The sequence below is a fragment of the Festucalex cinctus genome, chromosome 12 (assembly GCF_051991245.1).
Source record: "Festucalex cinctus isolate MCC-2025b chromosome 12, RoL_Fcin_1.0, whole genome shotgun sequence".
NCBI classification, from domain to species: domain Eukaryota; kingdom Metazoa; phylum Chordata; class Actinopteri; order Syngnathiformes; family Syngnathidae; genus Festucalex; species Festucalex cinctus.
This window is the reverse complement of record NC_135422.1, coordinates 23,375,364-23,392,287: the sequence shown is the minus strand read 5'-3', so window position 1 is coordinate 23,392,287 and position 16,924 is coordinate 23,375,364. Positions and strand designations below refer to the sequence as shown.

The following is a 16,924-nucleotide window of genomic DNA, read 5'->3' as shown; positions in this document are numbered from 1 at the left end:
GTAAACATTAATGGGATCGTTCGGCTTTTTTAACATGAATCTCAATTTGATCCTCACCTCCCGTGTGTGCGATCAGCACTGACTTCTTTCTGACAGCGTTCGGTGACACGCGTTCTAGTTCGACGTTGGACGAGAAGAAAATAAAAAAGAAAATAGTCCAGCAAGCTGGCTGGGGTCTCGGAAATAAAGCGTTTTTCTTCTAAAAACTTTTTGTTTTCAAAAGCGTGATACATTTCCACCACAATACTCTTTTCTGAATAAAGTCAGACGCCATTACCGCCAGCCACTACTTTTCTGTTCGTTCGTTCGTATCACTGCGCGGCGCCCTGTAGAACGCTAACCGACGCACTGCAGCCAGCTAGCTGATACTTCCGCCTGAAGTTGTTTGCCTTTTCGGAGCAGGTCTGATCTCACGAAGAGGTGGGTTGGTCAGCTCAGCCATGCTTGTTGTTGTTTTGAATCTCGAGGCGTGAGTTGTGGATGTGTACTCTCGGTCCGTCCCAAAAAGCGTCCCGAAGACCGCGCGCGCTACTGCGTTTCAGTTCCGCGTACTTTTCGCTCGTTTCACTTCCCTTGGCATATTTATATAATCGGAATTTGGACGTTTGTGAATCGTTCTCGATTGTTCCACGGCCGAATCGTGAATAATCTAAGAATCGGAAATTTTGCACACCTCTATCAACCAGCCCTAATAATACTACTGGTAACCACTGAATTGAGAACTTGTGGGGCTTTCATGTCATTTCTTGTAGCAGTCTGAATTTAATTTTTGCGCTCGTAGAGAGTCTTCTCCCCCCAAGCACCAGAAACATTGGACTTATGAAGTCCCATGTGACACCTCCGGCTGAAAACCGCTGCATTCTGGTAACATGGGCACTTTTTTTTTTTTTTAACCACAGTTGTACAGGGAGTAGGACTGCACTACAGTTGCATAACACCCATGTTGGTGTGTCAGACAACGTTTAAAGATGGGCCCTGAGATGACTCACTCTTTCATAATGAAAGACCGTCTTAATGGCGGAGCCTCTAATAACATGAACTCTTAACATGAAGGGATTTTGGCAAATGTGTCAATGTAATTGCCGTGTTGGTGTAGGAGTTAATCGTGTTAAGATCATGCATCAGAAGCTGCACTATACTCTACTGCAGGTGCACGCCAATACAAATCTTGAAGTGCCCTTAATACGCTTTTTAATGGGTCAAAAAATATCAATTTATTAAGGTTGATCAGGCCACATGCAATAATAGTATTTTATTGAAAAAAAAAATTCATTTTAATTATGTAAGTTTTTGTGTGTTGGTCCATCACCCATTGTATGGTACGATTTCTTTGAAATGGAAACTATCATAGAACATGTACGCTCATGAATATGATTTCCATACGCGTGTGAGTGCCGTTTTACCAAGTGAACAATAGCGTGTCTCTGCAGTCGCCTCCGAGAAAGGAAGGAGTTCAGTTTACTGAATAGCACTTGGCTGAATTGGGCGTGATGCTTGAGCAGCATGTTGCTTGATGTGCATGAATGGCTCTTAAGGCATTCCTCAGAGCGGAGACAGTTAAGAATAGCACTCTTTGGCCTTACAATGCGGTTGTGAGTGGGTGACTCGAGAGGGGTTGGCCTGGCCTAATATGCAGCTGTTATCTGGAATTGACTGCAAGCAGGCTAGTTCCTGTGTCAACACAGGATGTGGTGGCAAGAGCGGCGTTGTCAACCTTGTCTTCAGGGAACGCGTCATGCTCATCAAGACTTACAAACTACTTTTAAGTGAACATTGGTTTAGTTTGTGGGGTACGGATACTCTCATTGGTCCCTCCCCGCTTCATGCATAGCAATGGAAAATATGACTGAATGACTTCCTCCTTCTCTCTTGACTCGCAACTTCCTGTTCGCTTGACTGGTCGCAAGCAAGATGCTTTATAACGGGTCATAAACCTTTCGAGACTAAGAACTTCTCTGGTACTCATTAATGTGAAGGGCTACCAGTTAATACACAGTTCTGAAATAACACATTTGCTGAAATTACGTTTAAATATGTTTTTATTGATAACTTATAACACCGATCATGTTATTGATTGCATTTGCATTTTCAAGTGATCACCTGTACGACATTCCTAGTAAATTGCAATGCCCGGCATCACAGGCCGACAGACTACTCGTTGTCCTTGGGGTCTACCTAGTGCCTGGGTGTGCTGTATTTATGACTCCAGGTTGTTGTTGTTGTTTGAATCCCTCTCATTCTCCAAGTTAACAGCTTTGAACAAGTTGGGGTATTTTTCGATTTCTCTTAAAATCTACATTGAGGTCCCCTACACATCACCCCAAGAACTAATTCAGAAGCTCCGTATGGAAAGTTAGAAACAGCCCCTGACACCACTTTCACCGATCAACGTGAAATTGAGTGGGAACGTCTATCATAACAGGATGCACACGAAATTGAAGAGGAAGTTGGTCATTTTGGTTGGGAACCAAGCCATTTTTTGTGGATTTTTGGAGTCGTACATTGCTGAAGTAGTATTGGGTAATTCACACTAATCTGAAGCAGGTATCCTGGACAGGTGGATGATGCAAAATTCTGAATCTTTTTGGCCTACACCAAATTTAAATTAATTTAATAATTTCATGCATTATCCGAATGACTACATGTGATTTTTGAGCGCACATCTAACTCTTGCCTTTGTTCATGTCGCAGCTCTGATGGTACCAGCTGAACAGTAAGCGCTACCTGCCTGAGGACTCCTGCTGCCCACTTCCTCTCATCATGTCTGGGATTCACGTAAGTCAATCTCACATCATCATAACTGTCCTGACACAAGCTTAGTCCATGATGCATCGATATTTTTTAAGCTAATTTATTTGGACTTTTGTGTGGAATGCAATGTTGTATATTTTATATTTTACGTTATCATGGTTTGTTTTAATGTCTGTATTTAATGTAAAGTTTACACATTTCTTGATTGCCACTTGGAAACGCCATATTTCATATCCCTTCATCGGTTTTCTTTTGGCTTGAGATGTGGAGACTGATTAGCCCACTCCATGACCTTGATAGGCTGGTACTTGAGCCACCACTTTGTTGCATCAGTTTTCGGTCATTATTACGTGAGAAACCCATTCATGAACCAATTTCAGTGTTTTTTGTGCTTGCCTGTTTGTCAGTAGCTGTTAGCCACTTGGAGCCATGGAGCGGGTTTGCACGTTGGTACTGATGCCTTGATCTTCCCTTCTGTGTTGCAGGCGCCGTGGTCGACAGGCACCGAGTGCGTAGCCAAATACAACTTCCAGACGGCCAATGAACAGGACTTGCCCTTCTGCAAAGGAGATGTGCTGACCATCATCGGAGTCACCAGGGTAACCAGGCGTCCGCTATCTCTGACTATCATATGTTATGATCACCTGAAGAAAATGTTTCTGTCTTCAGGATCCTAACTGGTACAAAGCGAGGAACATCGTGGGCAGAGAGGGAACCATTCCGGCAAACTATGTCCAGAAGAGGGAAGGAGTCAAATCGGGAGGGAAACTCAGCCTCATGCCGTAAGTACCCAAGGACAAACGTTAGCGCTAAAGGTGGAACTAAAAGCTCTTTACAGCTGCTGATGTGTGCCCTCAAAAGTAAATATCTTAACTTTCCAGCCCCTATGAAAGGAAAACCAAGTATTAAAGTGGCCTTATGGAAGAGCAACTAGTTGTAACACATTAAATCTGGCCTGGGGAGTTGGTCGAAAAAAGAAGATGGAGAAGCATTCTAAAAGGGGAACATGAGGCAAGAGATTTAAGCAAATGACAGATGAGGCAAAGTGGACACACAAACTCCATTTTGACTCCACACCAGACACCGTGTCTCATTTGTCGATCCATAAAACGATCCCAAATTGAAAAATGCTGCGCTCCAACCAGACCGCCACTTCTGTGACCCCTTTGCACCCGTCATGAGCGTCACAGACGGCAGCATTCCACTTTTGGGTCATTGGGTCATGGGTTGTTACATAACAAAATTACTGATTGACCATGCAGCCAACAAACATCCTGTTGCTCCACTTGAGTCCAACTTTCTGTTTACTTATTCCCTTGTTTTTTTTATTTTTTTATTTTAAACGAAATGCCCCAAAAATCAAATAAACTTGGGAGTTTAAAACATTATATTGTGCTCTGCGTTGGTGTGATTTCATCTTAGGCTGGGCGATATGGCCAAAAAACGAAATCTTGATTTTTGTGATTCAGGACGATTATGATTTTAATCAATTTTAATCTAATAAATCCAATACACATTTACTTAAAGGTTTTATTTATTTGAAAATAGTTTTGTGCAAAATGTTCACACAACAATAAAGTATAATGATCCTAGCTCAGTTTTAACGTAAACGCAACAGTCATAGTTTGTGCTTAAATGCCACGATGAAGTAAGCTATGTCTTGTCTACATGTCTTGTCAACCACCCAGTCACCCACCCATTCTGCCAGTTGTGCAGAATTGCAACTCACAAAATGGCTTTTAATAATCCACAAGACAAAACTCGATTTCTCATGATTTTCAACGATTTGATTTTTAAAATGACGATGTGTCACATTATTTTGAGTTATTGCCCAGCCCTAATTTCATCTATTTGTGTTGTCTTTGTTATTCTTTGATACCATTGAAGGCAAAAGAGGAAAAGTATGATAACCATCCATCCAACATTTCCATATCTCAACTTGGGTCGAGTGAAGTAAGGACAGGTTGCCAGCCAGTAACACTACACATATAGACAAACTAGCATTAAATCCTGCATTCACAACAATGAACAATTTAGACTTCAGTGAAGCTAACAACAATGTTTTCGGGTTGTGGGGGGGAAGCTGGCATAGACCCACGCAAGTGGGGAGGGACTGAGCCAATATTTAAACCCACAGTCTCTGGACTGTGAAACAGATGCGTTTACCATTTCACCCTCCATGCTGCAGTGATGATAAACCTGACTCTAATACAAGTGTAAAAGTTCAACTAAGTTAACTTCACCGTAACGACACAAAACTAACTGGACTGTAGTGGACATAGATACATTGACTTCATATTATTAGTTTTGCCTTGTTTCCTCCATGGCAACTTGTTGATTCGCTTATTACTGGCAGATATTTTTGAAGAGCGCTCTGTCCCATCTCATCTGGGTTACATAATGGCTTCAGCTGTGGTCCTCTGACCCACTCAGACGGGACCCAGTGGGTACCACCGTCATTTAGTTACCCCCCTCTCCGCTGCCCTCAAGTGGCGGCTGCAAGGAAAGGTGATGCTGAATTTCCTCCTTTCTTAATGATTGACCTTTCCTGGATTCATGATTATAAAGTGTGGACAAAAAATAGACAACTACTTTATACATATATTTTATTTATTTATTTATTTATTTGCTGGCACTGTGGAGGCAAGAATAAAGAATGTGAATTCTAAATCAGTTTAAGGCAGCGATGGAAGAAAGAATGCACATGTCTGAGAGAAGTAAGGCAGAATCTAAAGAAAATATGCCACTAATGCCAGGGAAAAAAATGTCTGAGGGCAGCTAAAGAATGAAAGAGGTCAGAGAGGAAGAAGGAAAGGTAGAAACAAAGGTAAGGAAGGAGAAGTTGGTTTTTCATTAAGGACTTTTAGATGTAAAGATGCAAGAGTAAAAAGCAACTCTGAGTGAAGGAAGGTGGAGGTCAGGAAGTACAATCTGCCAGGAAAAAATGCAAGTGTAATAAAATGGGAACATTTTAAAACTGTTTATGAACATTTGGTCCACTCTGTAAATTTTGTTTTACCTCATCTCTGTTCAATTTTAACTGGATTTACAACCAGTTTCTATTTTTAATGTTGAGTTTGTGTTTTACCAAGGATGTACCTATTATGAGGCGTGACGGGAAAGTTCCAGCACTGGTGTCACAAATTATATATTTAAAACCCAAACTACCAATGTTCTCCTTCAGTTTGAGCCAGACGATCATCCAACATTTTGACAAGATCCTCAGTGCGTGAGAGAGTTATTTCATTATAATAATAAAATCTCGTAGTTATATTATAATATCGTGATTCTTGCCTGCTCGCAATGGGCTGAGCATTCGACAGATCCTGGCAGAGAAGAACATCACAATTCTGGAGAAACCTCCCATCTTCACCTGGCATGTGTACATTTTTTTTCCCTCTTTCCCAAGCTCAGGAGAGCCATCAAGGGAATGTGGACAACTAGTTGTGACAACGGAGCTGCAGAAGATCCTGAGAGAATCCTTGCAGAAGTGCATAAAGGCACAGCAGAGAAGAATGGAAAAGTCTCAGCGGGATTACTTTGATGGGGGAAACCTTTTAGTTTGGATTTTGAATATTCCCGATATGACACCAGTCCTGGAACTTTTCTGGCAGCCCTCATATTTTGCTGACAGTCCACATGATGGATAACCTTTTTTTACTTGAGCCTTATGCGAGATTATTTTTGAAACCCACTAACAGTCAAATCTCAGCCGTTGAACGTGTTTGCATGCACAGGTCTCAGGTTGAATGTTCAGTTAACAGTTCAATAGAGGTTTTATTAGTTTTTGGAACAGCATGGCGGAGCAGATCAAATGCCCTTGTGGGCCCTGTATTACAAACATTACATTAAGAAAAAGGATAAAGTTTAATAGCACCATAGCACTGCATATTGGTGAAAAGAAATTAAACCACACACTCACAAAATCTATATTTCTGTGGACCTAAGACCCCCTTGCCTGTGGATTATTGCTTGTTAAGGATCCGCCGTTCACGGAGAGGCAGCCTGCCCTGATCTCATCAAATTGAAACGCATTAAGCTGCTTTGCCACAAAGCCTTCCGCTGTCTGCAGGCGGAGGCCAACGACAAGGAGGGATGGATGCGAGCGGCCACAAGAAACAGACTAAATCAATTAGTGCCAGTAAATTGCCACCAGTTCAACAGTCATGACTCACAGACGGACGCTGTTATGGCTATGCGGCTTTTTGCCCCGGCAGGTGACTCTAATCGATGGCAAATGCAAATCTCATATTAACAGTACAAATATTTTACAAGAGACATTTTAAAGTTTGTGTACTAATAATTGGTTCTCTGGCGTGCAACCAAGTTGAATCTGACGAGGCTGTCTTCATGAGGGCTCTCGTTCTTTTTTTTTTTTTTCACATAATGTCAATGGGCTATAATAATTGACATGTATTTCAGTGACTTGGAGAAGTACTGTGAAAAGACAATCCGTGCTTTTGCTGTTTTTATGGGACCTTTTCTTCTTTGCTCGGCTAATAGGAAAACTTGTCTAGCTCTGCGTCGTCATGGTAACTAAGGCTTTACTCTCCATTGGCCATGTATGGTAGTAGAGATGAGTAGTGTTTCATTTGTACCACAGAACCACCCCCTCAAAACTGGCTTCTTTCAGCAAACAAATCACTGTAGTCTTGTCTGTAAACATCAAGAATGGCAATTATTTTTACTGCACCTAATCTTATATCCTTCTCTCTGGTCTCCTCTCAGTTGGTTCCACGGGAAGATCACCCGCGAGCAAGCTGAGCGGCTCCTTTACCCTCCAGAGACAGGCCTATTTCTGGTACGCGAGAGCACCAACTACCCGGGCGACTACACGCTGTGCGTCAGCTGCGACGGCAAAGTGGAGCACTACCGCATCATTTACCACAACGGCAAGCTCACCATCGACGAGGAGGAGTATTTCGACAACCTCATGCAGCTGGTGGAGGTGAGTGAGAAATGACCACTGTTACAACACTGATAATACAGTGAAGGGCAAAAATTTACTGTGTCAACGTCGTCGCCATGGCGGTGTCGTTTGTACCAGTGACATGCTGAAATAATTTTCATTTTTGATTGACACGTAACCTTCTTTACCTACCCTATTTACCAAGATGAATGTCTGTATACATTTATATAAACACCTCACTATGATGTGGTAGTCTGTGACTAGTCTACTCTTTTACATACCTGTACGTTTAAAATGCATTGAATGAACAAAAAATAGAATTGTGCTTCGATTTATTAACGCCATTACATAACTTTGAGCATGCAAAACAAAAAGACACACACACGCACACACACTAGGCATTCCCAATGGGGTTGACTAAACATCTCGCTTTCTTCAAAAAGCCTGTCTGATCTGTTCTCTGCGAGGCTGGCAGGCAGATAGACTTTCATCCCGTATCGTGCTTTTAATTGGGCTGGCAATGGAAATGTACAATAAAACCTTCAAGGTAGCGTCCAAATGGTTGCCCTCATAAAACCTAACAGTAAAGGCAATGTACTAAGTAACTTTAGTTAAACACAAGTTAACCAGTCGTATAATTTTTCAAACAATTGAATGCTCTCCTAATGCACACACACACAAACACTTTGACTGAGGCAGCTAGCAGCATATGGCTGCTAACCAAAAGCAAACATAGGAATATATATTTACTCAGTGCTATGTCTTTTATTTGTTGTCAATACCAGCTCCAACTGACTGTCCTATCACAATCTTTGATGCTGATTGATTTCAAATCTTCGGAGGTGCGCTGACAACTCCTGTGATATGCATCAACACACAGACACATACAACAGTCCACTTTTAATCACAGGTGAAAAGTAGAACTCCCCACTACATCACAGTTCACCAGTCACAGTCCTTCTGTATTGCAGTTTTTTTCTGTTAAACATGTAAAATCTCTTGAGAATCGGGTAAAACAAAACAAAAAACAAAAAAAGAACAAGTGTTTTTGGTTCTCATGCCGCCGCGCCATCTGGTTCATTGTGTGCACCTCCACGTCGAATGTCAAGACCGGATGATGAACAGGATGTAGAGACCTACCAAAATAACATCAGCAACACACTTGCTAAAGCCATACAAAAGTACTTGGACACCATGTAACTATTTTCTGCTTTAAAATGAATGCGCTTTTTTGGCCACTAGGAAATGGATGGATGGATGGATGGATCCTAATCCTATGATGTTGGTAAAAAAATGAGATCTTAGTGTGGCCTCACCTGATTTTTTTATTTTTTTATTTTTTCCACATTTATTCCTCAAAGTTTTGTTCAAACTCCCAATTTTGGAGCTTGAAGGTGCTAAGTGGGATTTTCACTATTGCTGTCCCCCATTTTACTATCTCCCTTTCTATCTTCGTGCCATTATCTTTCCCCTAGGCTGGATTTCTGCCTCCCTTGTGTAAACCTCAACTCTCTGTTACACCGCCTTCTCCTCTCTCTGTAGTCTATGTATAGCCTCCTGCATTCCCCACCGTGTCTTCCCTCCTCACAAGCAGAGGATTCCTTGCATTCTTAGTGTTTGTATTTTCCGGCTCGGCTAGCCCCGGCTCCCGTTGGCCTGTCGCAGCAGGCCTCAGTGCGTAGTCTGACAAAGAAGAAAGCACCCGCTGTGATGTCATACATCAGTCCAGTAGGCACTAAGTGATCACGCCTTCCTCTGAAATGATATTTCATCTTGTGCATCTGTATGCATTACATAATTCATTGTTCTCAGTGCTCACCCACGTGGGAATTTCCTTAGCTACAATGTCACCACCTGGTGGTTGTAGTCGCCAACGCATCCTCTCGGCCCATTGGTCATGCTGCAGTTTTGGAATTTGTTATGGACTCCCGTGAGCTTAAGCACGCTTTCTCAACTGCTGCTTCCCAAAATAAATATTTCCGGCTTCCACAGGCTGTGTCGCCTCATCTGCATCCTCATCACTGTTGTCATGTCACCCATTCTTCAACGCTCTGCAGTGGAGTTCATGCATTGCAAAGAGCTTTGGCCATGATGTCATCATCGTCCAATAGAAGAGCATGTACAGTACTGCCAAATTTTCAGAGACGAGCATGTCATTGGATGCAGATAATACAGAATGTACGCTTAATAATGAATAATACATAAGATTGGAGAACCTCTGTCGGCGTGGCAATTATTTAAATAATTTACAGGCTCATTTTCAGGAATAGGCAGATGACAAAATTTCGACTTAGTTGTGTACCGGTAGTTTCACTCCTGGCAAGCACTTGAGAGATGCGCTGCTATTTGTATGCAAGCAATTAAAATGTCACGTTACATATGCATCCCTTCATTGTCTGTACCCCCTATCTTCACTCGTGTCGTGGGTGTGCTGGAGATGTCCACTTTAAAATCTACGAGTTTATGACCTGGATCTGAAAGTTTATAGTGTAACCCAAATACTTTTTTTTTTTTTCACTATATGTTACATCTAGTTTAGTACATCTAGCATTTGTTTCGCAAGTCTTATTTGTGGCGCCCTTGGGAGATTTTTTTCCATAGTTTTTCCATGGTTTTTTGACTAATTTCTTTGTGACAATGAGAGAAAAGGTGACAGTACCCTGAGCATTAAAAGACAAAAAAGAAAAAGATGACAGAACTGACTTTCGGGGAAGTGTTTCTTGTAACAGACAAAAAGCAGCAAAGCTAATGTGGTTGGTCCTCAAAGAAAAGTGTGAGATGAAAGTCAGAGCTGTCGCTGTAATGACACATCTTTCAGGTTCTCCTCAACAGGGGACACCTCGGAAACATCAGACACACTTTAGAAGTCTGTTTTTCTTTCTTTTTTTCTTTTTTTTCTTTTTTTAAGGGTGTCCCACAATTAACAGCTGATAACTGATGTTGTGTTCGTTGTAGTTTTTATTTTCTTTTTTTTTTCTTTTTTTTTCTTTTTCTTTTTTTCTTTTTTTTTTCTTTTTTTTTTTCTTTTTTTTTTCTTTTTTTTTTTTTTTACTCACACAACCCAGGAAAGGCAGTATATTGCTGCAACTGTGTGCTTTCACAAAGTGCATCAAAAGGACAAAAGCTTCTTTTACACAAATCCCAAAGAAGTTGGTGCATCAGAGCTGTACCCATTTTATTATTATTATTATTATTATTATTATTTTACACACAACCAAGCGAAGCAGTAATATTGGTTCTAAAAACAGTGTGTCGTTTCACACAGCAACCCAGCATCCTGCAATCTTACAATAACCTAATTCACATTGAGATGCTGCAAAACTGGTGTGTCACACATGTAATAAAATAACCCACTGCAAGCCGCCTTTGCTTTATAATTCAGAATGACTTCATTTTTGTGGAACAATATTGCTTTCAACACAACAGGACACCCAAGCATCACCCGTTTTGATATCACCTCCTAGCAAGGAATGTTGGCGGCGGCAATATACTCAATTGGTGCTATTTTTTCAGAGCAGATATTGCATCTCGACAAAGCACTCTGTTTGTTCTCCTGTGTTCCTGGTAGCACTACACCAAAGACGCTGACGGCCTGTGCACCAGCCTCATCAAGCCCAAGCTGATGGAGGGCACTGTGGCGGCGCAGGACGAGTTCTCCAGGAGTAAGGACATTACGGACTCATGTTTTGTAGTTTAAAAAATAAAATAAAAAAATCCTCACTGGTGTTTGGTGTCCCTGCAGGTGGCTGGGCCCTGAACAGGAAGGAGCTGAAACTCCTGCAGACCATCGGCAAAGGAGAGTTTGGAGGTGAGTCAAATCTCAGACACCTTGATGTTTGACAATGGTTAGGATTTTAAGTTGGGGTTTCAAACCCAGTGTTAGGGCAACAAATTCGGGTTTCAGACAAGGGTTCGGGTTTCAAATTACTGCTTCAGGCCTGTGTTTGTGTTTCGCAGTAGGGTTTTAAACCAGGATTAGGATTTAAATTAGGTTTCAAAGCCAGGATTGGTGTTATAAAGTGGGATCTGCTTTCAAATGATGATTCAAACGTGGGTTTGGATTTCAAATGAAGCTTTTAAGATAGACTGGTATCAAGCCTGGGTCAGCTTTTAAAGAATAGGTTAGGCTCTCAAATAAGTATTTGAAGCCTGAGATCGGATTTGAAATAAATGTTTAGGTTTTGAGATGGGTTTACGGTTGAAAGCAAAGCTAATGGTCTCAAATTAGGGTTTCAAACAAGAGTAGGGTTTCAAGATGGCCCTGCAAATTAGAGTGGGTTTTAGGCCATGGTTATAGTTTTTTAGGTTATGATTTTGTCAGGGTTTATGACATAATTTCAAGTAGGAATACTGAAAAGATTCAGGGTGGCCTCAGTGTTCAAAGCCCATCTCCTTGTCTTGTCAGATGTGATGGTGGGCGACTACAGGGGGACCAAAGTGGCGGTGAAGTGTATCAAAAACGACGCCACAGCACAGGCTTTCATCGCAGAGGCCTCCGTCATGACGTGAGTCAATTCTGGCACATATTCCCAATCCACAATCTGATACAGTAAAATTCTTTAACGATAAACCTGCCGTCTTGTTTTGCATGTTTACACAGGCAACTGAGACACAACAACCTGGTGCAGTTGCTGGGAGTCATCGTGGAGGAGAGGGGAAGTCTCTACATCGTCACAGAGTACATGGCCAAGGTCAGTCAAACCACAGACTCTGGAGGAGGAACATTTATGGATTCATGCAGTATACATACACATAATCTCAAAAAACCCAAATAGTGATTTCAGATCATGATTTCCCCACTAAAAAAAAAACGCTTTGTTTCCTCCTTTTGCGAAACAGGGCAGCCTGGTGGACTACCTGCGCTCCCGAGGACGGACTGTGCTCGGTGGTGACTGTTTACTGAAGTTCTCACTGTGAGTTCTCTTTGTCTCTTGTCATAAATTTTAAAAATAAATAAACAGCTTGTCACATTTGAGCTGCATTTAAGGTTGAAGTACTGTGAAACTACATAAAAATAGACAAATGAGTCAAGGCAGGTTGTTGTGGTCATAGTCCAATCATCATCTTGTTTAAGGAAAAAAAACATGTCCTCCCTGCAGTGACGTGTGCGAGGCCATGGAGTATCTGGAAGCCAACAACTTTGTCCACAGAGACCTGGCGGCCCGCAACGTGCTGGTGTCGGACGACAACATTGCCAAAGTTAGCGACTTCGGCCTGACCAAGGAGGCCTCCTCCATACAGGACACCGCCAAGCTCCCCGTCAAGTGGACCTCCCCTGAAGCGCTGAGAGAGAAGGTGGAGATTATTTTTAGTCTGTGTTAAGTGGCAGTCAAGTATATTTCTTAGCATCAAGTTGATTTTCTTTGGCAATGCTTCTTTTTTTTTTTTTTTTCCCTGTAGAGGTTTTCCACCAAGTCAGATGTCTGGAGTTATGGAATCCTACTCTGGGAGATCTACTCCTTCGGCCGTGTGCCTTACCCTCGAATTGTGAGTACCTGAATGCTACACCAACATAATCAACAACAATTTACCATCTGCTATCTTTCTAGTATGCGTGATTCAAATTTGGTAGAATCAAACAAAATCCCTCAGGTTTTGAAATGGCCAAAATGGCCCTAAATCAGCTGCTTCAACTCAAAATGGATCATTTCTTCTTCTTTTGAGGCATGGCTTCTGACACATTTTGTGTTTCTTGACACTCATCATAATGTCACAGTGCAGTAGTAACTTTAGTTGCCCACAATCTTTATAAGTTGCTGCATTTCAGTTTCAGTCAAATCCACCCAACAAAGTCCCCGTTACCATGGCAAACATATACTGATATTTTCAAATTAAATGGGTTCATGTGTTATGTCAAAGTTTGAATAGCTTAGCTTCATTGTTTTCCTTTTTGGGGGGGGGGGGGGGGGGGTAGTTTGTCCCTTCATAAAAACAAAAAACAAAAAAAAAACATTTTTAGTCATTGTATGCTAATTAGGACCTTTAACTCATTCACTGCCTTTGACAAGTATACTTGTCAATTGTATTTTTTAGAGCGGTGCTAAATGGGGGCGAATCTGAGCATGCTCCACTGTAAATATCAAACTTTACTGATGCCCAACCACCGGTAGATGACATCATTGCCCCATTTTATAGGAAATAAACACAGTTTCAGAGTCCATGGGAGAAATGGCTGTATTTTGGCAAACCTACATTTTTCTGCTGTCAATTATAAAAGAACGGGACGGGACAAAAAGTAGGGAGTCTATTCTGTTATTTGGTAGATTCGGTTTATATATAATTATTGAATGTAATATCACGTGAGTATTGGAAATGTAAAAATTTTCTATAATGACTGGCAGTGAATGAGTTCATAAGAAATAAATTCAAAATCGAATTCAAAGTGGCCAAGTACATTAATGTTTGAGAAATTATGAAATGATACTATTTTTGTCTACGGTAATTTGAAAGCCGATATCCTATGGACACTATAACACTAAACACAATTTGGCACTAAATTGAATCCCCCAAAAAAGGCCGTTACCCACCAAATTCAATTTCTCCTTGGTGCAACCAGATGTTACATTTTGACAAATTTTCATTTTTGGTTTGGATTGTCCCTTCTTTTTTTTTTCTTTCCCAAATGGGTCTGTTCATGAGACACGCCCACCTAATTGCTTGTTGCTCAGGATGGAGGGAATCCAACAAAATGCCACTTAAAATGATCATAAAATAATTCAAGAGGGCCTTTTGCACCGCTTGCTCAGATCCTAATGCACATAAGCATCTTACACACTCTGAATTTGAGCTAATAAATGACTTGGGCCACTATTTTAATAAATACTGTAATTGTATGTTGGTGTGTCATTATTTTTCAAATCGTCTTGTCAGCTACATTTAAATTGTGCTTCTGGACTGTGAGGCCTTGTCCTGCAGGTGGCAGCATTGTTCCCTTTTGCACATCTACATGGTGATTATTTTGTGCTTCTCTCATTTGCTTAGCCACTGAAAGAGGTGGTGCCCCGTGTGGAGAAGGGCTACAAGATGGACGCCCCCGACGGATGCCCGCCGGTGGTGTACGACCTGATGAAGCAGTGCTGGACCCTTGACGCGGCGGTGCGGCCGTCCTTCCGCATGCTGAGGGAGAAGCTGCAGCATATCCGAGCCAAGGAGCTCTACCTGTGAAGCGGCGGGCGGGTGTGCGATTGATGATAGCTGGGGGGGAGGGGGGTGAAAAGCAAAGGGACCACAACGAGCTTTCCTCCCGCCACCCCCGGACGCCCGCCAGCTTCCCTTAAAGGACCCACTTCCTGTTGGTGTCGTAAAGCTTTTGCCCAGTCCGCCGCTCTTTCCTTTCTTCTTGCTCCTCCTCTTCCTCTCCACCTGTTGAACACGGTATTAAGTGGAGGGGAGGCTGGCCTTTTCCTCCACCTTTGTCAGGTGCTCGCTCTTATCACGTCGCCCCTCCTGCATTTCGCCCCTTGCATGTCCCACTGCCGCCTCAGTCTCTTGTCCTCCTCCCTCTGCTGGCCGTGGTGTCAGGTGTGGGGCCTTCGCTCTGTGCCAAAGTGCCTCCAGTCCTCCAGAGCTCCACAAAAACGCTGCCGCTGTTTTGTTTTTTTGGGGGGTTTTGTTTTGTTGTTTTTTTAATTGCTTTGTTTTTCAGGGAGGTTATCAAACCAGTTTTCTAGTGCCGTATCTTTCTCCCAGTTTTTTTTTCTTCTTCTTCTTTTCAATGTCTCAACATTTTTCTGGGGTCCAGGAGCCATGATTGGCGGAAATGGAGGAGGGGGCAGGACGAGGACACGGAGCAAACCCTGAACGGTTCATCATGGGTTTTTTTATTTTTTTTATCAAATATATTTAAAGGATTAAAAAAAAAAAAAAAAAAAAAAAAGACTGACTAGGGCAGATAATTTACAAAAAAAAACTATAAGGCGGGAGGGGGCGGTGGGGAATGGAGGTGCATGGTGTGCGTGTGTATGTTTGTGAGAGACTGTGTGTTAGTGTGTGTGCGTGTGAGTGAGAGGCCTTTGGTTCAACTGTCAGTGCTTTCAATGTTCATTGTTTTATGCTATCATGAATAAATCATTCCATCTGAGTAGACGTGAAAGCGCCACTATCATTGATTTCAATTGTAAACAAACAGTGCATACGAAAAGCATTCACTTTGCTTCAGTTTTCTCACATGCAACTTTTAACTTATTTAAAAAAAAAAAAAAAAAAAACACACACATTTACATGTAAGTATTCACAGTTTTTGCACTTCGCGTTATGGTAATCTGGTGTTGCATTTAGAGGGATTTTTTTTTTTTTTATTAATGTAATGCAACATTGTTCTAATAAGTGAAACATTGTGGAAAAAAATTCCGGATGCCCTGCATGTCGTCACTATGGTGCGCTGTGAGCGTCGCATGTTATGATTCCCAGGAGTCTTTGCGACAGCGGCGCAGTTACATAACCTCGCAGCGCCTACGGCCACCACTGTCCAGGCCCATCATGTGATGCCGCCGCCGTTCGGGCAACACTGACCGCATCAGGCCATACGTGACCTCTCTGCACACAAGTGTAAAGGTACACTGCCTTGAGGACATACATTTCCCATAATGCTTTTCACACACGTGATAAATATATATATATATATATATATATATATCCAGTCCTAGCACTCATGATCACTGTTCATCCTCCAGCGTGTGACAGTTTAAAGGCGTTAAATATGTTGAAATAATCCTGATGAGCAGTCTTGTGAGGAGGATGTGTGCTTATCAGCTTTTAATAAGAACATGTGCACCTGGCTCCTGACAGCAGCAACACATTACCAAGCGTAATTAATCAGATTACAACAATTTATTTATTAATTTTTCTTAAATCCGTGTCGTGACCGAAGCCGGACCTGACTCTGTTTCATGATGCTGTGACAGAATGAGGATGACGGCCGAGGCCTGGATGCTACCGGCTCTGTTTCCCAGTAACGCTTTTGCATGAGATTTAGTAAGTCATGTGACTCATCGGCCTGTGAGGCCCAATTCACTCTGCATTAATTACTTCCCCTTTTTTTTTTTTTTTTTCTTCTTTTTTTTTTTTAACACTGGATTTGCAACGACGCAGGTTGACTTACTCCCACACAGGATTTGTTGAGGCGCTCCAAGGAAGCTGCGGGATATGAATGTTGATTGAGGGGAGCAGGTTGACGCCGTTAGGAAGCAGCCGGGAATAATGGTTGAACGCCTTTAGAACCTAAAAAAAAGTTAAGTTTTGACTTCCGGCTGTCTTGCTCGTCGA

General features: G+C 42.0%; 1 protein-coding gene across 1 annotated transcript in view; it reads left to right on the top strand.

Moving 5' to 3' along the window:
- LOC144032138 (tyrosine-protein kinase CSK) overlaps positions 1–15,745 on the top strand; it is a 32,998-nt gene extending 17,253 nt beyond the window's left edge. Inside the window, exons 2-13 of the mRNA XM_077539829.1 lie at positions 2,692–2,775; positions 3,237–3,350; positions 3,421–3,533; positions 7,480–7,699; positions 11,229–11,322; positions 11,403–11,468; positions 12,066–12,165; positions 12,261–12,351; positions 12,500–12,573; positions 12,760–12,955; positions 13,061–13,147; positions 14,642–15,745. Of these exons, the coding sequence (XP_077395955.1) occupies positions 2,761–2,775; positions 3,237–3,350; positions 3,421–3,533; positions 7,480–7,699; positions 11,229–11,322; positions 11,403–11,468; positions 12,066–12,165; positions 12,261–12,351; positions 12,500–12,573; positions 12,760–12,955; positions 13,061–13,147; positions 14,642–14,824 (1,353 nt within the window). The 5' untranslated portion in view covers positions 2,692–2,760 and the 3' untranslated portion in view covers positions 14,825–15,745. The remainder of the gene's footprint in view (positions 1–2,691; positions 2,776–3,236; positions 3,351–3,420; positions 3,534–7,479; positions 7,700–11,228; positions 11,323–11,402; positions 11,469–12,065; positions 12,166–12,260; positions 12,352–12,499; positions 12,574–12,759; positions 12,956–13,060; positions 13,148–14,641) is intronic.
- The last annotated feature ends 1,179 nt before the right edge of the window (positions 15,746–16,924 follow it).